At 36.7% G+C, this 24,340-nt stretch overlaps 2 protein-coding genes across 3 annotated transcripts; one reads left to right on the forward strand and one right to left on the reverse strand.

The window, feature by feature from the left end:
- Window positions 1-1,689: 1,689 nt before the first annotated feature.
- LOC120431118 (augmin complex subunit dgt5-like) lies at window positions 1,690-3,946 on the reverse strand. The gene is made up of 4 exons (XM_039596271.2): window positions 3,756-3,946; window positions 3,556-3,694; window positions 3,339-3,483; window positions 1,690-3,283 (listed from the first exon to the last, which is right to left on the reverse strand). Exons 1-4 carry the CDS (start codon window positions 3,839-3,841, stop codon window positions 1,752-1,754), a joined length of 1,902 nt encoding a protein of 633 aa, XP_039452205.1. The 5' UTR covers window positions 3,842-3,946; the 3' UTR covers window positions 1,690-1,751.
- Window positions 3,947-10,095: 6,149 nt separating this feature from the next.
- Window positions 10,096-22,736, forward strand: LOC120431121 (keratin, type II cytoskeletal 1-like). Of its 2 annotated transcripts, XM_052711381.1 has the most exons (7): window positions 10,096-10,391; window positions 17,174-17,348; window positions 21,408-21,595; window positions 21,656-21,859; window positions 21,988-22,191; window positions 22,307-22,429; window positions 22,491-22,736. In XM_052711381.1, exons 1-7 carry the CDS (start codon window positions 10,311-10,313, stop codon window positions 22,590-22,592), a joined length of 1,077 nt encoding a protein of 358 aa, XP_052567341.1. In that variant the 5' UTR covers window positions 10,096-10,310; the 3' UTR covers window positions 22,593-22,736. The 2 variants fall into 2 exon arrangements, with proteins under 2 accessions (XP_052567341.1, XP_039452207.1); XM_039596273.2 differs by lacking the exon at window positions 21,988-22,191 and having other exon boundaries at window positions 10,100-10,391.
- The last annotated feature ends 1,604 nt before the right edge of the window (window positions 22,737-24,340 follow it).

The following is a 24,340-nucleotide window of genomic DNA, read 5'->3' on the forward strand; positions in this document are numbered from 1 at the left end:
ATGCGTGATTTTATCAGCAACTGTAAACAAATCTATTGTTCAGTTTCGGTCAACCATTTATGTAATTAATATGAAAAAATGTGCATCAAAATTACTTTTTTTAAATTATTTTTATGTTTACAGTGGTTTTTGAAACGTTTGCTCTGATCTTTTTCGGAAATAAATGTGTTTAAATGTTTGTTAGGTTTTTTTTGTTGCCAAATTTGTTAACAAAACACATCAGTTTATGATGAAAAGTGAGCAAAATCCATTTTTTATTCATTATATCTATCATTAGACCTACACCATGCATCAAAACATCAATTATCGGTTAAATTTGGTATAAAATTAACAGTTTGCCTATAGTGGACTCGGGTCCACAATCGGATTATGGACCCGAGTCCACTATAGGAAAAGGGGGTTCGTGACAGGCTAACAAAACTTTTTTTTCAGACTTCAATTTTCATTGTTTTGTACAATAGGATTATGAAAAAGTGCTTAAATATTGAAAATTTGTGAAAAATGTGCTTCGGCTCTACTAGGGGGTCCACTAATGGTTAAAATACCCTATCGACATTAGAAAATGGTGGGTTGTTTGGGTGAGACTTAGAAAACATCAATTTTCCTATTTTTTAATCTTTGCATGGCAATATCTCAGCAACTAAGGGTCGTATCAACAAAGTTCAAAAAAGCAAAATATAGATAATTTTCTCAGCTTTTCAAAAAAAAATTTTTTTCAAGAGTGGGCAAACATGGGCACTAATTTTAAAACATGAATAACTGCGACTATAACTTGAAAACGGTGCACTTTATCAAAATTTCACTAAAGTACTTTTTGATTGCAAATTCGATTTTACATCGAAAAATGAAGTTGAAAAGTTTTTGCGACCAATATTTCGATTTTTTTAAATCAGTATTGATTCAAAAATGTATAACTCGGTCAAAGATTTTTTGCCCATTCTGGAAATTTCTGAAAAGTTGGCATTTGATGTCCCCTAAAACATATCAGAAAATAAAAAATAATAAAAATAGTGTTTTTTTTGCAAATCAAGTTTTAGTGACAAAAAGTTAAATTAAAAATCACCAAAAAAAATTTACCGTGTATCATTTTTTTTCAGTGTAGTCCTTATTTATACCTACAACTTTGCCGAAGACACCAAATCGATCAAAAAATTCCTTCAAAAGATACAGATTTTTGAATTTTCATATATCATTTTTGTATGGACAGCTGCCAAATTTGTATGGAAAAGTATATGGACAAACTAATGATGCAAAATGGCTTCTTTGGGCATACCGAAGGCACCAAAAAAGTTTCAGTCCGATTAAAAAATACAAAAATTAAAATTAAGAAAAAAAAGACCGATTTCGTAGAGAATTGCTCAACTATCAGTTAGCTTGGTTGCACAAGCGTCGCAACGCCTGCCTCAATCTGTTCTGCAGGACTGTATTCCATCACCGCCTTCTTGGATAACATGTTCCCTGATTAATAAATTTTGGATTCATATTGATCTCAACGGCCAAATAAAAGAGAACAACAAAAAAGTCGCGATTCGATTAAAATTATCCGGAGATTTGAATATACGAAGGGAAATTTTCGACGATTTCGATAAATCTGTAGAAACTTTTGGAAGGGGCGTTTCGACATTGCTTTTACGGCCTTTCATTGCACGCGTTAGATGGAACGTAAAATAATTACACTTAAGATTCGGGTTGAATACTGAATACATTTATTTCTGCTCTTATGCTAAAATATCTTATTTTTAACCACAAACTCACTTTCCCCCCATCGTCCCATTAATCATCCGATAGTACATCAAATATTCACTCTCATACTCGCGATAATTGCGCCCATTGAACAGCTTCTTCGGCGGAACGTACTTCCGCAGCGGATTCGCCAGCACAAAATCGTAGTAAACGCGACTCTTCTCAATGATTTGCCTCGTATTGCCCGAGATGGCATCGATTTCGTCCAGCTGCTCGCAGATTCGCTCGTGATTCGCCGCCCACAACCGCCGGTACAAGTCCCCGTCGACGGCAGCCGTGTCCAGTTCCGGCTTGGTGTCGCTGGCGAACGCTTTGATGTGGTCGTCAAACTTTTGAAGGTTGCGCGCTTCGCGCAGGGATTGCTCGGCGGATGAGAAGCAGCCAGGGAGAAGGGACAGGATGGAAGTGGGTTCGGCGGAGGAGGACGAAAGGCAGATGTGCGTTTCGAGCGAGAAGATTGGCATTTTGGAGGATTTGTTGAACTTGAGGAAGGAAGTTTGGGCGAGGAGGGTTAGTTCGTTGGAGTAGGGGGGGAGGGCAGCGGGGGAGTAGACTGGGCCGTTTGTGGTGGTGCTACTGTTTTCGATGCGAGTCATGTTCATCGATTGCTCGCTGAGATTCATCGTCTGGTTGGGGTTTGTCTTTTGACGCATGTTGTGAACGGTGTAACGACTGAATCGCTTGAAATAGGAGATTTTCTCTTTGATTTGGTTCAACTGCTGGATGTCGTCCTGCATGCGCTCGGAGTACGAATCAATTTCGCTGTAAATCTCTCTCAGTTGAGCCAACAACTGCTCGTGGTTGTCGAGCTTTTGAGTTTGTATTTTGATTTCTTGCTTCTTGCGTTCGATTTCTTTGAGCATAAAATCCAACTGGCCCTGGTTGAAGTCTTTCGAGGTCGACTGCAGCATGTAATCTTCCAGTACGTCATCCGAATCGTCGTCCATCACATTCAGCAGGTTCATTTTGGTCTCCAACATCTGCGCGAACGGCGTGTACTTGGCCAGATAGTCGTCCTTCATGGCTTGAACGGATTTCTTCATCGCCACCAAATCCACAAACTGGTTGATGTGCGACCCGCACAACTTGGCAATGTTGACCTGCAGCATGTCGTGGTCGGACAACGTTCCGTTCTTCTCCAGCTCGTTCTGCTTGCGATCCGCCTCGGATATTTCCGCCAGCTGTTTCTCCTTAATCTCCATGAGGACACTCCACAGAAGATAGTTTGGGATTCCCTTGACGGCCGATCTCATCGTGGCCCATAGAACCTGCTGGGCTTGTTTGCAGCCCTCCTGTTTGAGTTCGCTGAACTTTGCATAAAACTCCTCCAATGCCTTCAAGCACAACTGGATCGCATCTACAGCGTTGGCCTTAGTTTTGGACGATTCGACCATCCGGGCTGGCATCAACTGCTCAATTGTTTGCTTGATTTCAACCTCCTTCTCGGACTGTTTCGTTAAAAAGCCTTCGATTGCTCGATAATACGCCAGCTTGTCGTTCATCTCATGCAGCTTCCCAGTTGTCTGGACCTTTTGAACATCTAAAAATAAAATTGTTATTTATTTAAGCTAACATTTTTTTTTAAACTAACTGACTCTTTTCTCTTATTTTGGCGGTAACCGACTCGAACACATTCTTCGAATTATGAATTCGCTGTTTAGTTTCGGCAATTTTCGCATGCAGCTTCCTTACTTTTTCAAATCGTTGCAATTCTTCAGGCATTTGATTCAGTTTCGATTTCTAAAAGTTAAAAAAAACATGCTTTGCAAGTTCAAATCAAATTCATTCAAAGCAGGCGGTGCCAATCCATACCGCCAGCACGCCTCCCAGCTCCTGGAACTGCTGCAGCTTGGCCACGAGAACGTTGTTCCGCATGTGCACGATCTCCTGCCGTGGCCGGACCTGGTTCATAATGTGCCGGAACACGACACTCTGCTTGCCGCGGATGTATCTAGAATGGGGCATTGGATAATTTAAAAACAATTTCAAACTCACATCGAAAATCTACTCACTTTTTGAGCGTTTCATCGGCCGGAATTTTGTCCAGCGGGCAGCCCAGCTTGGAAGCCCACAGCTTGAACTGGGTTATTTCGTCCATTTCGGGCTGGAATTGACACTATTTTGCACAGAAATGATTTTCACTCAACAAAAAACTGTTGGAAACCAACTGAATTCCGGTCAGTTTCGCAATTCAGCAAACTGTCAGTTTGGGAGCGTTCTTTTATTACGTAACAAAAAAATTGGGATTTTTACCCTACTGCGTTACGTAATAAAAGCGCGCTCCCTTTGCTTTGACCGCTAGATGCCGCTTAGCGCTGGGAAGGGGAGAAAATCTCCATGACGATTGTGCTGCCACCTGGAGGCAAATTTTGAGTAGGAGAGATGGGTCTATTTTGGAATACATTTCATACATAAATATGTTTTGCTTAAATCTATTTTTAGCGTTTAATAATGGAAAATACGCGGCGGCTTTGAGTACACTATCAAATTGAGCGTGCAATTTTGCATAAAAGTCCACCAAATTTCAATCTCTTCGCTATTTCGAGCTTTTTTGGAAAACGTGGCTGACATATAGAAGGAGTTCTACTTCCCTACCGTCACGAGATATCGAAAAATGGACATCGGTTTCACGATCAAGGACCAAAATTACTCCTTAAAGCTAAGTTTCACGAAAATCGAAGAGGGCTCGGGGTAACTGTTGTGTGAGTAGGCTATCGTGATGGTGCTATCTAACCGCACGTTGATTTTGGACCAAAATGAACTAAACAGGTAAACCTTTTGATCATCTCAGATCCTAAAAAATCGATTTCAATCCAGAGATATTCAACAAAAAACAGTTAAACTTCAGTGCATTTCTGTCACTCTTCATAATATAATAGGGACGTGGCGTTACATCGTGCTGCCATCTGGTTTTTTGAAGTGCAAAAGTGGAAAAATGCTGAGTCATCGTCTAAAAATCACGGGGATGCTTCGGCTGTCATCTGCATACAATGTCACTGAAGCCTAAAAAGTACCAAAGTTTTGGTTGCTAAAAATAGACGGCGTCCTATCTCGCCAAGCAAAATGATGTCGATAAAGTAGTCGGTTTCGATAGAGGAAAAATGGCAAACGTGATCTAAAAATAGCGACGCCATCCTCCTATTATTATAATAGTAATTCGATCTGCTTGTGCTTTCTTGACACACCCTACAATCACAGAAAACTGCTGCCAGTGTGACAACTTGCCAAATGAAATTTAATCAGAAAACATTTTTCCTCACACTTGCCTTCCCAACTACTGTATCCAGATTTTTAAGCGAAGATGGCGTTACCAATAGGGAGATGGCGTCGCTATTTTTAGACCACGTTTTCCACTTTTGCTCATCGAAACCGACTACTTTATCGACCTAATTTTGCTGGGCGAGATAGGACGCCGTCTATTTTTAGACGATGACTCAGCACTTTTACACTCTTGCGCTTAAAAAAAACCAGGTGGCAGCACGATGTAACGCCTCGTCCCTATGGTACACGCCCGGAACCCTTTTTTAATGTTGGTAGGGGAAATATACCCATTTTAATCACTCTAAGCCGTTCGACCGATTTTCATCACTTTTATCGTTTTTCGCTATTAAATCAACATTTTCAGATGTATCTACAATGAAGAGTTGCTTGCTCACTTTTATTTGAGCTATTTATTACTTTGGAACAGTCAAAAACACTTTATAAAAGCTGTAATTCATAATCAAAGTGCTGATATGCGGATAACAGAAATAGGCTGAGAAAAGGGATAGTTCCCCTACCACTGCGTGATTTTGACATTTTGGGTGTGCGGTGTAATAGTAGAAATAAAAAGCGTAATGCCTGCGCGTCAATGCGAGGTTTAACTGTAATCCCTAAGCGAAGATGGCGTTACAAAAAAAAATGAACACGCTCCCCCCGCCATGGACAATTTACATAGACATTTATTTTTTGTATGGCCTTATTTAAAACCAACAACCAAATTGCATTGTATATCAATCATTGCTTAGTTTTCGAAAAGACGAAATTTAATTATATAAAAAAAACATATGAGGCATCAAAACAGAGTTAGTCCAGAAATAACGCTAGAAACAGTAAATTAAAATAAAAATGTATGACGATATCTTGAAAACCATGTTTTGATTGATGCATTCTAAAAATTTTTCTGGTTAATTTGCAATACTTCGTAACAGCCATCGCGACCTCCGTCACTTATTTGATTTTTGCTCTAGAACAAATCAAATTTTAATTTGTTTTTCAGTAAAGGGCATTTACAGGACGAGTAGATGAACAATTCAAAATATTTTTGAATTTGATAATTCGTAAATTGATCGAGAACCGATCGAAAAACGGCTTTGTTTACAACTGGCTCTTCGGTCATTTGAAAACTAATCCGAGATTTAAATGTAGCAACTTATGGTAGGTACGTTAGTTTGAGGGCTAGTTCCACACTGAGTGCCGCACTCAGAGCAGAGCTAAGTGTTTCTTTGAAGAAACTCGCACTAGTTCCCCACGAGTTCGATCTTGGAACTGAAACTCTAGTGTCGCACTCGATATTTTTTTTCAGTTTCATGCGAGTTCCACGCACACTGACAAATGACGTTCGATTGAAGCAAAACTGGCACCGACGAGTCCAGCACTCTGTGCCGCACTAGCTGTTCAAACGAACGTACCATTAGTCAATTGAAACGGCTTTGGTCCAAACCCAACAGCCCGCAACAAAAAATAATTCCTTTATTGCAGGGGTGCTCAAAGTTTTTGGATGCCGGGCAAAATTTGAAGTTCAAATGAGCTTGCGGGACAAATGTATGAAAAAGATTATTTAGAAAAATAAATTACGATATTTTAGAAATTTTTAGAAATTCTTGTTATTTTTTGAACATTTTCGTTATTTAAAAAAAAAGAAATAAAAAATATTTTTGCCCCTCATTTTTCGAGCCGATTTTAAAGGTTATGAGAAGAATTGGGGTAACAAAACCTTTGAAAAATATTTCAACAGTCTTATTCCTCCGATTTCAACATTTTGTCTGCTAGAATGAGACGGTAGTCAGATTCGTTATCCAACTGTCATGAGTTCAAATCCCGAGGTCATTATTATTATGATTTGATATGTCATACTTATATTTTTGCTTTTTTTACAGTTTCCTACCAAAGTCAAATTTGAACGTTTCATAAACATTCTCAAAAATGTTTGATGAAAATTTTATTTTTGTCGTATGGAGAAAAGTTGCCCCGACCCCTCTTCGATTTACGTGAAACTTTGTCTTAAGGGGTAACTTTTGTCCCTGATCACGTATCCGAGGTCCGTTTTTTGAACATGCAAAAAAGACAAAAAAAAGTTGAGTAACGGAAAATGGCAGAGTTTTTAAAACTTTTGTAGTATATTTTTCGATGAAAAATACGTTTTTTTCGGAATTTTGAAACCCCTTTTTTTCCCTTTGAAACCAAATTTCAATCTCATCACCGTTTCAGGCTGCAAATTATTGAAAAACACCTCTTTTTCGCATGTTCAAAAAACGGATTCGTGATCAGGGACAAAAGTTACCCCTAAGGACAAAGTTTCACGCAAATCAAAGAGGGGTCGGGGCAACTTTTCTCCATATGACAAAAATCAAATTTTCATCAAACATTTTTGAGAATGTTTATGAAACGTTCAAATTTGACTTTGGTAGGAAACTGTAATAAAAGCAAAAATATAAGTATGACATATTAATACATGATAATAATGATCTCGGGATTTAAACTCATGACAGTTGGATAACGAATCTGACTACCGTCTCATTAACTTAGAAAGATTTTTAAACAATATATTTGTGTCGTTAAATGGGAATCAAAATATGGTGAATCGACAAATAAATAAAAAATAAACATAAAATGTTCAAAAAATACCTTCATTCTAAGAAGTATAAAATCGCTTTACAAATAATCAACGGGCCATTTTATATGATCACTCAAAATAGGTCCGCGGGCCACAAAAAATCATTCGCGGGCCACGTTTGGCCCGCGGGCCATACTTTGGTCACCCCTGCTTTATTGACTTTTAAATTTTAAGTTGTGTCATAAGCGTTGTTGCGTCAATCAAAGATGATTATGTTCTTAGTAGTTTTTAAAACTAATTTTGTTGGCATTTGAGTAGTTTATACGAAGTTTATTAGTTATCCAAAAGCCCTGACTCCTCATCACGCGTATTTTATTGTATGCGCCATCCACAAATGGCGTAGCATTTTTTCAGACGCTTCAAACCCATTACTCCTTGAGCCCAAGAATGTGACGTCTTTTTTGGATGGCACCTTTAATTGAACTTTTGTTAACAGACTTTTTTTACTATCATTATCGGTAAAAATGTGTTTCAAGTCCAAACTGCTGAAGTTTGTCTAATTGACGCCGTAACGTAGCATTTTTGGGGAGAGGGAAGTTGACGAACCATGTAAAGTGACTGGGTTCCGAAGGGCAAAGTTCTACCAGAGGTAGAGAGGGTTCAACAAAATTAAAAACAATATGCTACGTCATTTTTTTTATGGCGCATACAACTCATTGTAATTGAAACGGTTAAAGTTAGTTTTCATTTGCTGGAGGCGCTTGGTGCTTTAAACGATTAATCAAGTCCTCCAAGATACAAATATAAAAAAATCACTTCAAAATATCGTCAGCTGTGTGCTATCTTGTGACATAGACTATTTTGGTCGAAAATGAGTTAATGATGACGTTTTGCTATACTTAACAAACACTACAAGATGCTTTTACCCGATTTTGGAAACTCGCTTCCGTTTCCCGGATATCGCAATACACACTTGTGACATAGAAAAATTTATCATCAAAATGATCGTGCACACTTGTGACACGTCATACATGTTGTTGGAAAATGTGGAAATTTTTTCTTGTTGTGTGTGTGTGTGTGCGTGTGTGCAACCAACCAAACGGGACCACGCGGCCGCTTCTTACAAATTGAGTTGTTTCCATGTATTTTTAGATCTACATTTTTTTTTTTTATACTTGCAAATAACTCTCATAGGCATTTGGAAGGTGTTAGCTCTGCCGAGCTTCGGTGACCCATTTCTACGCTGGCTAGCCGAGCGCGAGGTACTTCAGCTTTATCGACAAACCCCGCCCTGAAGAACGTTTGCATCAATCGGATTCAAACGTTATTTAGAACTTCCGAACCCTTGTCAAATGGACAAGGACCCAGCGCGTATATAGTAGTAACAGTATTCCTAATTCCAGTTATAGAACACCAAGTTTCGATGGCCTAGTGGTTAGCATTTTTGCTTACCGATCCAAAGGACGGGGGATCGAACCCCGACTCGAGCGACTTTGATTTTTCGTTCATGTTCAGAGTTTCAAGATTTGTATTTCCTGTACTTTCTCGTTGGGAGCAGATGGGAATCGAACCCAGGACCATTCGCTTACAAAGCGAACACCGTAACCAGTCAGCCACGGTCGCTCCAATGTGGAATTTTTTTCTTGTTTTTCACAAATTTATGTACACACATACTTTCTAAAGGCAATGCAACCTTTTGTTTTTGAAAATATACTGATTAAGTCGGTTAATCTATTGATTTAAGCCTATTTTAGTTTGTATGGGAATTCTGTGCACACTTGTGACACGTAGTACAATTTTACTTTCGAAACACACTTGTGACACGTGCTTTTCAAATTTTTGTTTACATTATTTACTGTATCTTTTAACTGGTGTAACCAAATTAGTTGAAACTTGGAGCGTTTGTTAAGCGATAGTATACGAACCGATTGCTTCAAAAAGTTTGGCTCTATCATTCATAATTTTGAAATTATTTACCAACAAACTTTAAAAATCGATTTTCTCGAAATGTACTAAATGGTCGTTGTCACAAGATAGCACACAACTGACGATGTATTTTTTTCTGATTTTATATCTTAAGAACTTCAAATAAAATTGAGTATCAAAACGTTGTCACATCTCACCAGGAACTAGATTTGGCTATCAAAAGCAAACGGTGTCTGGAATAATCTCAACCCTTTTAAAGATCTTCACAGTGAACGCACCTGAAGCTCCCCCGTAAACAGGTCAGAATCCTATTAACATGTATGAACCGTTCTCTTTAGTTCATCCTCTTGTTCGTATTTCTAGTCCTATTTGCGTGCGATGATGATCGTGAAAAATACGCAAGAATAACGAATAAAAAAATCCAAGCGTCCCAACAACCTGTTTTTTTCTTAACTCACCAAACTTTGTTCCCTGGATCGTTTGCTGCACTTGAATCGATATCCTACGTCAGTCCTGCAAAACCGGGCAGCTTATGAGCATGATATTCTCAATTGCGCTGCCCAATCAACCGCACCGGCATCGTAACAGAAACATTAAAGAAGCTGGCGTCGCGATCGCCACCGTTCAGTGCGAGTCGATCAGTCGAGCGCGCAACAGCTCAGCAAGGTGGCTTAAGTCTCTCGTTCGATCAAGAATTGTGACGCGATCGCCAGTGATTATCACACGTGTGTGGGCGTGTGTGTAACAGCAGTGATTGTAAATTTTAATCAGAATCGTTAATCAGTCTCCAGAGGGACGGAAAGTTTCATATTGCACAACCGGCAAGATGATCTCGAAGGGATTAGCTGTGGTTTTGGCTGTGACAGTGGTGCTGGCTCAGATTAGCTTGAGCGCGGCGGCTCCTCAGGTAAAAAGTGATAAAATTCTGGCCAAGTCATGGTTGAAACTGTAGCCACGAGTGGATTTCGGCGAAATGGCCAGTAAATTATGCAAAAATGATACAAGCAAAAGGGAAGAAATTTCAGGACTGATTTAATATTCTGAATTTAATATGTGAAGCTACGCTGTTAAAATGAAAGTTGAATCATGGAACGTTGGAAGGTGCGAACGACTTGATAGCATGTGGGTTTGATGAGAAGAAAAAATCCCATTTATTAATCATATGTTTATAACATTAATTCAATTAAGTGAAGTTATCAAACTGTATGGAATTATTTCAAGATTAAGAATCAGTTTTTTGAACTGCAGACAAAATCATGCCTGTTTTTTAAATCGTGGGAATCATACAGAAAGTTTAAATTTGGAATTGAAGTATCAAAAAATACAAGTTATGTCATTATATTTTAATAGACAATCACAACGCTTTTTCAGACTAAATCCTAGCTATAAAATATTTTCAAATGTCCAGAATAAATTTGTGTAAATTCATTCGGTTTTTTTTTCAAAAAGGAAAAACAAGGATCTCAAAATAAATCAAAATTGTCACAGCCACTGTCCAAGAATTTTACTAAAATTGTCCCATTATCTGGTGGAATTCGACGACGAATCTGCCAAATTCCCTTTTAAAGATGGTGAAATTAGAACAAACAAGACAATAATCTTTTAACTTAAAAAAAATACGCATAGTTATCCGAGAGAGGTCCTTTTGAAAAACCTTCAAAAAGAGTTGAGTTTCATTGATATAACCAAACCCGTGAAAATCACATTTTTATGGTTGAAATCAGTGGTCACAAAACGGGCTTTAAAATTATTGTGGAATTTGGCCCACTATGACCCTTATGTCAAGTTCGCTAGAAAATTATGAGTAAGTTTCTGTTATAAACATCATAAAAAACTAACTTAATCCACCTATGTGGTTGGTGCCTTCGTCACTCTTTTCAAACAATGGGTGATATGTGATGGGTTTGGACACAAATTTCATCTGATTTCGTTAAGTTCCGGAATACAAAAAAACACACATATCCCGAGCAGGGGTAAATAACACGGGAATACCAAATTTTGGTATTACTTCGGTAAATAACAGGGACCAAAATGTGCCCTTGGTTGCCCAGTAATAGATGGTAAAATACCATGAAATCATACCAAAATCTTGTATGTGGAAGGGCACAACAATACCAAACCATGTTATTCCAAGGGTAAAATAATACCTCAAAATAAAACCATTTCAATACCAAGTTGAGGCCTTCTGGATTTTTGAACATTGCTTGAATACCAAAACTTGGTATTGCCATGGTTTAATTTTTAGGTATTCCCGCGCCCTTGGAAAATCATATTTTGGTATTCCTGTGGTCTTCCACATACATGATTTTGGTATGATTTGATGGTATTTTACCATCTATTACTGGGCAACCAAGAGCACATTTTGGTCGCTGGTATTTGCACAAGAAATACCTAAATTTGGTATTTTCATACCATTTTTAGTGCAACAGTTGCAGTTAGTGAAAAAACGGAAATGTTCCATATGCAACAGCCAAATCTACTCACCTGATGATTCCATGTTGTTCTTAGTGATATTCTTCACCACATTGAATGCATTTGTCATTGATGAACGGCCTGTGCTTGAAGTTCTTGAAGATTCTAAAAAATAACAAGATTGAAAAATAAGTGTTATTAAAATGAAACTGGATTGAAATTCATCAAAATTATATAATCTGTCGATTAACTCGTTTTTCAAAGTATTTAGTTATCTCAACTTAGAGAAATTTCAACGTTTTAAAAAAAATCTTAGTGGGTATATAAAAAAAAATTGAAAATCAGCTTTAACCTTTTTGGGTTTCAAGTCATTTTAGCGCAAAATTAATTATCTCATCAAAATTTATAAAAAAAATTCCCATAGTTTCAGAGGAATTTGATGAAACCTTTCAATACCAAAATAATACCAAAATGTGCCATCCTGACTTAGAAAATTTTCCACAATTTCAAGTCATTTCTTCAGGGGGTATATCAAAAATGTTTAAAATCAAGTTTGAAATTTCCGGTTTTCAATGAAAGCATTCGCTTTGAGACATCATTTTAGCGCAAAATTAATTATTTTGTCAAAATTGGTCAAAATTTTCCCATAGTTTCGGAGGAATTTGATGAAACACTTCAATACCAAAATAATACCAAAATGTGCCATCCTGACTTAGAAAATTTTCCACAATTTCAAGTCATTTCTTTAGGGGGTATATCAAAAATGTTTAAAATCAAGTTTGAAATTTCCGGTTTTCAATGAAAGCATTTGCTTTGAGACATCATTTTAGCGCAAAATTAATTATTTTGTCAAAATTGGTCAACATTTTCCCATAGTTTCAGAGGAATTTGATAAAACACTTTAATACCAAAAGAATACCAAAATGTGGTGTCCAACCATTGACAAATTCGGCAATTTTGCAATATCAAAACAATACCTTAAATTGGTATGATAGCACATTTTGCTCTTGCATAATCCTTAAGACAAATTTTAAAGGGTCCAGGAATACCAAAATTTGGTATTGATACCAGAGTAAGGTATTAGTACGCATTTCCTTTGTTATTTACCCATGCTCGGGATCACTCAAGGGCTCATATGTGGCATCTTAAGTTGTCAGAACTCGAGACAGGGTTGCCAGATCTTCAATGTTTTAGACTCATTGGAAAGGTCTATTGATTACCTTACTAACGATGGGTCGGATGATGGATCCGGACATTGTTTACATACATTTAAGTGAGATCCGGCTACAAAAAAGTACATAAATATCACTTAAGTGGTCAGAACTCGAGACAGGGTTGCCAGATCTTCAATGTTTTAGACTCGTTGGAAAAGTCTTTCGATTACCTTACCAACGATGGGTCGGATGATGGATCTGGACATTGTTTACATACATTTAAGTGAGATCCGGCTACAAAAAAGTACATAATTATCACTTAAGTGGTTATAACTCGAGACAGGGTTGCCAGATTATCAATGTTTTGGACTCATTGGAAAGGTCTTCAAATTACCTAACTAACGATGTGTAACATGATGATGTTTGGTTCAGTTTACTGGCATTTATTCAACTTCCGAAAATATGCGAAAACGCATTTTTATACATAACTTTTGAACTACTTATCGAAACTTCAAACAATTCAATAGCACCGTATGGGACCCTAAACCAAGTCGAATGCGACTGGTTTGGTCAAAATCGGTTCAGCCAGTGCTGAGAAAACTGCGTGACATTATTGGTCACATACACACACACATACACACACACATACACACACACATACACACAAACATACACACAGACATTTGTTCAGTTTTCGATTCTGAGTCGATATGTATACATCAAGGTGGGTTTTCGAGCTTTAAATAAAAAGTTCAATTTTAGAGCAGGATTATAGCCTTACCTCAGTGAGGAAGGCAAAAACACAATTTTAATACCTCTAATATCTATAAGGATTTGAGAAGCATCAAAAAACGGTGTATCATTTTCCAGGATGATTTTTTGAAAAGTTTAAAGTTTAACAAGTTTAATTAAGGCCGTTGCAAATATTTTTTGAAGTTTATGTCCCTCGGCTCTGACCACAGTCGAAAGGGGGCAAAAAAATAAAAAATATAAAAATTGAAATTACAAGCCTAGGATTCAACATTTGGATGAAAAAAGTGTTTAAAAATGCATTTTACAGGCGTACCAGTTGCTTTCCAATCATTAGTTTTGAAAATATTGAGGTACTGACGGATTTTTTTTTCGCAAAAAAAAAAACTTTTCATGGGAGGTATTTCATGAAAATTTAAAATGTTTTCAAAGGAGTTCAAACATGCCAAATATGATTATAAACGCGGGAAAATGCATTTTAACTGGTTTTCAGTTGATTAAACTTTAATTTTCATTAAAATTTTGAAGTTCTTGCCCCCTGATTATTCAGGCCAACTTTGAAGGGGGTTGGGGGGGCCGACATAAACTTTGAAAAATATTTGCAACGGCCTTAATGAAATTAAAAATAAATCTCAATTTACTTGGCTAAAACTATAATTCCGAAAATAAATGTGTTCAAAAATAAATTCTTATTAATTTGTAACCACGATGCTTAAAATGTTGATAAAATCATAAAAAAACGTGACATTTCTAAACATTAGGTTGGTTTGTGTGAATCACCACGGATCTTCTTGCAGATGTTTGAAATTGAATTCAAATAAATTATCAATTATTTGAGTCAAGTTGGATTTTTTTTATTTAGCTATACGCCTAATTTCCTCTTGTAAATGATTATTGTCAATGCAAATACAAGTCATATCTAAAGTCTAAAGTTTTTGAAGAAACATAGGAAACCCCATTACTTATAGAAAACTTATAGAACCGCATGAAAATTTAGAAAATAAGTGAACTTTATTTAAAATTAAAATGACCACAAAAAAATAGTTTCAATTACAGGCCAATTAAAAAAGTATTTTTTTTTCAATCAAACTGATTCTGAATTTACTCAAAAACTTGAACCAGACCGTAAAATAAATTGAGGCAACGTTGGTCTTGAAATTTTACATGAAGGTGGTCCAAAGAATTCAATCAAATGTTTGGAATTGATGATGTTTGTAATTTTATTCTGGATTTTCATCACTACACAAAATGCTCATGTTTGACATAACATTTCATTGACTATTTAAATATAATAAAATATTTATTTCAAGCAAACTTTGCAGAGTTCTTTTCTCTTTTGAACAGATCAAATCATTTGAACAAGAAAATAAATGAGCGTTTTTTATGATAAAATTATATTTCATTTAAATTTTATTGTTGCTTATGTATTGTGTTTGTACCTCTTTAAAAAAAATATTGATTATAAAAGAATAAAACACTTATTTTTAGAAATATAACTTAATCGTTACTACGAGGCAACCAATAAATTTAACTCTGAAAAGTGTTTCTCAAAATTAAAAATACATTGAAAACAATACCAAAATATTTCAAGCTAAATTAAAAATGCTATCCAAATCTGTTTGCAAACTTCACAAAAAGATTACTTAAAAAACGATAAATTTGGAGATATGTTAATTTGAAAGGGTAAAATTATTATTCATTTAAGTGAAAATTAACTTTTTAGCAAATAAAATTTTATATGCAATGGTGTGAAATGTAGAACGTGTTTCTTAGAGATTATTCAAGTATTTTTGGTGATTGTCCAGGATCCATACAATTTTGTTGCTGTTGTATGTACAACTGTTTGCAATGACGAGGGGGGATCTAAATTTTCAAAAAAGAAATCCTCGTTGTTTGTGGGTCACCCCTTTAAAAGCAAATATTCAAAATTATCGTAATCTAGAAGGAAACATTATTTGAATTTTGTTATTGTGCAGTTTTGTTTCTTTTGTTTTCAATGTCTTAAATTTCGGTAATGAATTCTGTGGAATACTTGTAAGAAACCAAACGCCTCCTTAGAATCTCCCTTTCTGAGAATAAACCCATGGAGGCGCCTGGTTTCTTTGAATAATTTATTCCACGTGGTTATTTTCCAAAATTTTAGTTCTTATTTTTTGGCCGTAAATGAACTAGCAGTTGTTGACATTGACATTTTTAGTTTTAATGAAACATCATTCAAGTCATTGTTTACAAAAAAGGTTGTACCTTCGGTATATTTTTGAAAAATAAAATACATATACAAATACATTTTATAGATCATTACTTATTTTTTCCCAATTTCTTGAACGATTTTATGACATATTATGTGCCAGACATTCCTCATAATTTTAGTACTAGATGATATTAACAAAAATAGAGCTGCAAAATACCATTGCCACCCAACCGGATTTTTCTTCCAACTCCTTTTTTCTAGGACACGTTGTTCAACAAATATGTTTTGCGAATTGTCCAAACGCGCATGAAATGAATATCAATCATGCAAATCTTAAGCTTTTGTTCTGAGAGCGCCTAAAATTGGAATTATCATCGCGTAGTGCGCGTTTTGCGCATTTCAATGCCGGCGGAATTCGAATTTTTGATACCCTCAGAATTGATTTCTTTGTTGGCGTTTTGCTAAAAATAGCCAACTTTCTAATTCTTACTCGCCTCTACGGTTTAAAATTATCAAACAATAGCTGCTTCTGTTTGCTACTACTGCTGAGAGTGGTGCAAATTGCTCTCCTCCACACACTCGACCGCTCAGATAAAGACGGGGGGTAAAAAAACAAGTTCAGTAACAAGTCAATCATGTTGTATGGTTGCAGTCGAGGAAGCAAAAACTGAAAGCTACCTCACCGGCTGCAGCAGTTGACATTGAATAGTTGCGATCGCAAAAGGGGAATAGTAATGATAAAAAAGGGTAATTATCATATATAGCTAGTGAGAAAAAACGGCTTGATCAGGTACCAGATTTAACGGAATTGTACCGGCGCCTAAGCCGCCGAGGCGTGACTGAGTCCGGGCGGAATTGTTCTAAGGAAAATTTGTATGCTCATCTGCGATTCATCGGCTTACTCACTCGTGACACTCGTGGTATGGCGTTAGAAAACTACATTCCAATTAGCGATAATGGTGCGGCTTTGACTTGTTTGAAATTTCGAACGCTTCAGGAAGCTTTTAGTTACTGACAATGTTGAAGCATCGCCTTGAACTTGACCATCAAACTTCTAAACACATACTGATTAAGCAGCGTAAAATTGATTCGACTTTACGACAGCCCTTCAACCTTCAATGCTCACTCAAGTCTCACTTCCCTCAACTAATCCACCTTGACTTATTTCTGTTTCCCGCGCAGTTCCTCACCTTTAAGGACGGCAAATTTGGAGTAAACTTTGGCGGTTACCATGCCGAGGCAGGACTAGGTGGTCTACTGACCGGAAATGCGGCCCACGGAGGACTCTCGGCATCGGCCGGAACGCCCCACGGACAGCAGGCCGGCGCAGGCCTCGGTGGAATTCTGGACGGCAACGGTAATGGCTTGGGAGGCTTCCTGGGAGCTTTTGCTAGGTCACCGGGGCGAAAATAATTCGATTTACTCATTTTTTTTTTTGTTGTGCTCTGCTGACGCAAAACAAACCCCCGATCCATGACTTGCGGAAACTAATCAAAATATCAAAAACAGGATTCACGGCAGCAGAGTTGGTGAAATAAAAACACTCAAAGACGAGAAACGAAAAAAAAACCACAACTAACTGCTTCATTGATCATCCCCTTAACATTCGTTTGTTTTTTGCTTGTTAACAATTAAGTAATGTGAAGAGTGATGGGTCGGCCCAACTAATTATATGTGCTGCGATCGCCCAAAGGACGGTAGTGATTGCAATTGTGGTGTCTTATAATTGTGACTAATTTCAGACAAACCGGTTTCTCTGTGTATTCTAACAACCTAAGTGACTTCAACAGTGCATAAGTGACAAACCCTGTGAATCGTGTATAATTGGTGAAAATAATGTTTACCAATTGTGAATCAATGGTGAATTTTACTACATAACCTGAAGTGAACATTACTTTATTGAAGAACGTAATCTTGAAAAAAATATTACAAAATATCAATTTTTAAAACTAGGAAAACTCAGCTCGGATCACTTAGTTATTATTATGATGCCTTTAAACAGCGATCAACCCAGGAAAGATAGTTTTGCTTTAAAGTAGAAGTTACTATTTTCAATCAGCAACAAAAAAAAACCTTTAAAAAAGATAAAAAATGGTTTCTAGTTGATTGTTGAACATTTTGCAATCTTTTTAACAAACTGTTTTCTGTTCCACAACTCGATATTTTTCAAGTTGATGTGAGTAAAGTAAGTTTCGTGAAGGTATGATAGATTTGGGCTTCCTGAATTATACGCACGGCCTCATTTTTGCATACACGATACACGTGGGTGCGCATGGTGGCTTGAGATAATTCTGTAGCATTTTTGTCCAAAATTTGCAATTTAATTTATTGGCAGGAAATTGTGTTATAAAATTACTCTACTGTCAGTGGAAGTGACATGGGCCGTTAAGACCCCTCGGTGGACGGTCACCCCGTTCGTTTAACATCGATTGGTGTCAAACCGGGGTTTCACAGTATATTAGAATCTCATTTAAAAATGTAATTGCTTTCGAGGACAGTTAAAAGCATCTTTATTAAAAATATGTTTTAACAAAAAACTAAAACAAAAAAATAGACCTAATATTATATTTCAAGCTTGAAACTAACAACAAATCAAAGAAATTTTTGTGAAATTTCAGAAATTGAGGAAATAAAACTTTGAAGTATGCAATTAAATCAATTCTAGAGTCAATTATCAAAACAACCTATGAATCATGGGTTTCCTTTTGAAAATTTAATCTAGAATTAACAATCGTTTCCTAAGGTATGTTGAACATGAAAACCATGAATAGCTCAAAATCTCCTATAAACATTCGGGTAGACCCACTAAACCTTAACCTAATGAGATCATGTTTTCAGGCGAGCATCTAGGGTCATCGTATTATAAAGTTACGGTTGATGCACTAGAAATCAATAACTTTTTTCACGTATTTACCGAATTATATTTTTATTTTCTAAAAAAATGTAATCAAATGAGTATTTTTGAAAAAGTTTCATTTTTATTAAAAAAAAAATTGAAATTTGAAGTAGGCTAGTTTATAATTTTTTTTTTACTTTTACTATTTTTAGATAATTGATTGATTAGTAGTGCATGAAATATGTAATGGTTATGACGTGCATAAGTTTTTAATGATTCGAGCATTTAACAAAATTATCATGAGAAAAAATAAAAAAATATCATTAATATATACAAATCTATTGTTTTAAAAATAGTCATTGCAAAGCTAAAACCTTATTAAAAAATAAACCTTATTTGTATTTTTTGCGCATTTTTTATTGAATTCAAAATCAAATAAAAAATTAACACTTTTGTCAAGTCGAAATGCGTACTATAACTTGATTTCAATGAACAAACGAACAAAAAATACCCCTTGGAAAACATATTTTCAATCATTCAAAAATAATATCATCGCTATTTTAATAATCGAGCTTACAATAAAAAATAAATAAAACAGAATAAAATATTGCAACCCAAGTAACATTTTTAAACCAACTAGCCACCAGCAAGTTTTATTAAGGTTTTATTGTAGCATCTTGATTGCTTAATAGTTTTATTTGGGCATTCACCGCAACCAACAAGCAAGAGCTAATTAATAGGTTCTAACAAGGTTTTATGCCTCGGACATAAAACCGGGAGAAAATAAAAGCCGACTGGCTTTCAATAAGGTTTTATGAAAGTTTTAATAGAGGCTTGAAAACCAGATGGCAATGCCATGCCAAACGGTTTTATCGCATGCTTTGTTAAAACCAAGGGTGTTGTAGCTGTCAAGTGCCATTAGGCATGCAAAAAGCTCACTTAAAACCATAAGCTCCTAATAGAGCATTTATCGCGGCCAAAAAGCAGTGCATAAATATGGCGCTAAACGCGTGCTCTGATTGAATATGATTGACCGCCATCTTGGCAGAAAAAAATTAAAAATCATAAATTTGATGAAAACACACAATTATGATGAATTTGTGACATCGTTAGCATAGCCACAGAAGTTCAAACATAATTTGAACATTTTTTGCAAAGATTTGCAACACAATATTTTTTAACATTAAAAACTATGATTACAAAATAATGATTTTTGATGAAGCGAGTTGATTTTTTTGGCTCTATCTCCCATACAATCATCAATAAAATTTTAACCGCAGCTGAATTTGAGCCACCAATTTCGAGAAATAAGGTTTGAAATTATTTCAATTACCTCCAATATCTATCATATCATCATCACCATTTTTGACAACCATCTCCATAATTTCATTTGGCAAGACGAAGACTCATTTTTTTGCCAGAATAAAATCTGTTTGTCATAAGACGCATGAAGACGTATGAAATGTCATTTTCCCTAACTCCTAACAAGGTTTTAACAAAGGCTTTATCAAGGCTTTAAGGAGGTTGTTAGGATTTCGTTGTAAAGCCTTGAACTCCTATGTGGGTTTTATAAATAGGCCGTAACAACTTTTGCGGAGGTCCTTTTGGGTTTTAAGTGAGGTTTATCGGGGTTCTGGGGAGGCTGTTACGACTTGGTGGTTTTAATGTTGGTTTTGGCTGATAGGTTTTATAGCGGTTGTGACAGCTTTGATAAAGCTTAAAATGTTACTTGGGAAATTTAACGGATAAAACAAAATTAAAATGTGAAGAATAACGAAAAATTAATCTCACCGGTTTTCACGGGAGGTACCAAATATCAAGGATATCACGTTCCGAATATTTTAATCGAAATATCTTGATCTTATCATACCGTCCGGACTTGATTATTCGAAGTTCAATTATTCGAAAGTTAGTATGGGACATCGGATAATCGTATTTTTTATTTTCTTACTTTAAACATCAAATTTATGCGACCCCATATTAGTCAAATTTTAATGGTTGATTGCCTACTAAACTAAAAATGCATTTTTTGCAATACTTCACCGCCGCCATTTTGACTGCCATCTTGTATTTTTTTATGATTCGACTATCCAGTGAAATTCGAGTCTGGAATAATGTATAATCTGTTGCGATTTAGGACCATTAGGTGACTGCATAAAATGTTAAATAAAATTTGAAATTAAACAAAAAAATCTTTTGCAAAGCCAAGAAGAGCTCAGGTTCATTTTGTAATTATTTTTAATCGTTGAATATTCTAAATAATTTTGCTAAAATTATGCTTTCTTAAATAAAACTGTATTTCCGATTAAAACGTGATTTAAAATGTTGTTCATTTCAGTGTACTTTATGTTAATTTACGTGAAAAGCTGTTAATGATGTTTTTAAAAATGTATTAGCAAGTGTTTCACATGCATATTAAGTCATAATTACATAATAAGCTGAATGTTTTGCTTGTCCATGCCCCCTAACAATCCCGTTTGCAATCAACTAACCTGTAAGTAATACCCAAATTTCAATAAATTCGCGGAAATTTTACCATCGAAAATGAAACTCATAAGCTTGATAACTTTTGTTACATAGCTCGCACCGCTGGTGGTCTGTACGCTGGGGCGACGGCAGGCAACGGTGTCGGCGCCAGTGCCGCTCTCGGAGGTGGCCTGAACGGCGAAGGCGGAGCAGGTGGAACCGGAGCGGAAGCCCACGCCGGAGGAATCAGCCGGAAGGTGGTCAAGCTGGGCCAAACTAATGGAGCCGCGCCCCCGAGTGAGGTAATTTGAGGTTGATAAAAAAAAGTATTTGAGATATTAAGATTTTTAATTGATTTCCAGACTATCCTGGTTCATGAGGTTCCGCCAGCACCCCAATCGATCAACACGCGCTTTAACCACCAGGAGTACGACTCCAACACCAGAACCAAAACCTTTGTCAAGGAGGTTCACACCGATCTGGAGGCGCCTCCGGCGGTCCAACAGCCCGTCCAAACCCGCACAAAAACCATCTACAAAAAGAAGGTCATCACGCGCCCGCATAAGGTGAGTTGGATATTCAATAATAAGCCACTTTAACCTTCTGTAGAACAAAAACTAACCGGCTTAAATGTATCTTGTTACTAATGATAAAAAAAAACACACCTCACTCACATTTAAACTCACAACAACAGGTAGCAGTAGTTGATAGCTCGTACGATCAGGGTGTTCAGGTCGGAAGTTCGGTATCGAACAGTGTAGATCTGAATCGATTCTTCGATTTCCAAGCTTTCACAAACATTGCTGCAGGCTTTGCACATCCGGCCCCGATTCCGAGCCCATCTTCGTCCGTCTTTGTAGAGCAGGAACATCACCACGATTCCGAAATTCAAAAAGAGGTACACCATTGGCACTTTCATTTAGCAAATATTGGTGATGATCCACTGTAGTTCATAGCGTTCAGTTTAAAACTAACTTAAAATCCTAAATTTAACTACGACCTTAACAATTTAGGTTCACGTCAAGACCCGCTTCGACTCTAACGGCCACAGCGGCGGAGGATCGACCCAAACCCAAACCTCAACGGTCAACGCCGGCGCCACTCTCAACTCGAACTTCTGGAATGATATCTTCAACGTGAGTCATCTCGCATCCCTTCACTTTTACAAGAACTTGAACCGTTATTGTCCTTTTGCAGATTCCCATCTCGACCTTGAGTGCGGTGAACCAGTTTTTGAACAACAAGTCTGGATCGGGAAGCGGAACCGTCCACGTCCACAAGCATACCGAGGTGCATTGAACCGCGGTGGCCGTTCCCGGCGAAGGAAAAATGTGATGCTTCACCGACAAATTTTACCGTGTATTTTCATCCCAGCTGACTCATTATTGTGTAAGAATTTTTCGAAAAAAAAAAATAAATGATCAACTTTTTGATGTACTTGCACTCACTTGCACGACATTTTTAAATAAAATAAATTATTTCTATATATGAAAAAAAAAACTGTTCTAATTAAATATACTTTCTGCATCATATCACATCATAGTCTTCAAAATATACAAGATTAAACAAAAATTCCTGTTCTGATTTTTTTGAAATTGTTATTAAATATGAATACAGACATACACCCATTTCGGTATAGGATTTGCTTTAGAAAAAATGATCTTCGCAGAATTGCCAAAGTTCTATCAATTTGCTGAAGAACTTATGATTAAGAAATGCCCCAGAAGACTCAGCGTTAAAAAAAAAAATATTTTCTCATCATCCATACCCAAGTAACCATCCAGCACTAAAAAAAAATCATAAATAAGCTGCAAAACAGCATACTCCAGCAAATCTGTCATAAAACAGCTAAGATGAAAGCAAAACAGCTCTAAAACAACTGCACGGACAACAGCTAAAATAGAGCTGATTTCCAGCAGTCACTAGCAACACTGTTATGATTTTTTTCAAAAAACTGGCAACACGGTTACCGGTTTGAGTGAGAGTGAAAGAGAGCGAGTGAGAAAAACAACAAAATGCCACAAAACTCTCGCTCACTCCACTTACTCGAAAAGCAAACACACCGAAATCAACATGGCGATTAAAATCATGCTCTGTAAAATTGCAGCTGCAAGGTTGCAATAATTGATTGATAAATTTATATCTTCCAGGACGCACAAAACCACCAATTTGTAGCATCTATGGCGTGCAAAGCATAGGAAAACTTACCCGTTCTAAGGACTTCCAAAATAGGGAATTTTCCAGATTTTAACGGAGGTCTGTGCTGCTATGGATATTCCGGATTTTGACAACAAATTTAGCGAACGGTATGTACTAGCGGACCTCCAGCTGCCCCGGGGCCAAAATGGCTAGAAAGCCCACCTCATTCTGATAATTTTGGTGAAAAGATGTCAACTTGCGTGTGATTATGAAATAAGCTCAAATAATAAACATTTTAACCCAAACCCAAGTGTTTTTTTTCTCCAAATTAAGTAATCAACTGATTAATGACATTGTGTGACGGGAATTTAAAGAACAACTGGATTTTGAGTGCGATTTGTAGGATTTTCCTAAATTTTTGATTAATTTGTCTCGAGCAAAAGTGAGATGCACATTTTAGTACGACACGCAACTTACAAATACTGCAGAAACTACGCCTGCATCCCACCGCTTATTAAGGCGAGCCGGCAAGCGCGCATGGACCAACGAAAACATCATCAACCCCGTTCCTGGTATCAAGACTCCATCACCAAGCATTTCATCAAATAAATTGTTCCACCCTCTCAGCAATTTCCTCCCATCAGCGATGTCGGTAAAGAAGTTGTAAACAAACCGAAAATAGAACTGGGGTAGGAGGACGAGAGAGAAAGAGATGACAACATTTCGCATCTCATATTTTTTTTTTGACGTTTTGCAGGGCCGGATTAAGAACAGTAGGGGCCTAGCTCTAAAACAGAAATATAAAGTCCAAACTCAGCTGCATATCAGCTGTAAAAACGCTTTTCCAACATTTTTGAAAACACTTCAGCTGTTATTCACTGCAAGTAAAGCGCTGTTAGTGCTGATAA

This window comes from Culex pipiens, unplaced genomic scaffold, assembly GCF_016801865.2.
Source record: "Culex pipiens pallens isolate TS unplaced genomic scaffold, TS_CPP_V2 Cpp_Un0004, whole genome shotgun sequence".
Lineage (NCBI taxonomy): Eukaryota > Metazoa > Arthropoda > Insecta > Diptera > Culicidae > Culex > Culex pipiens.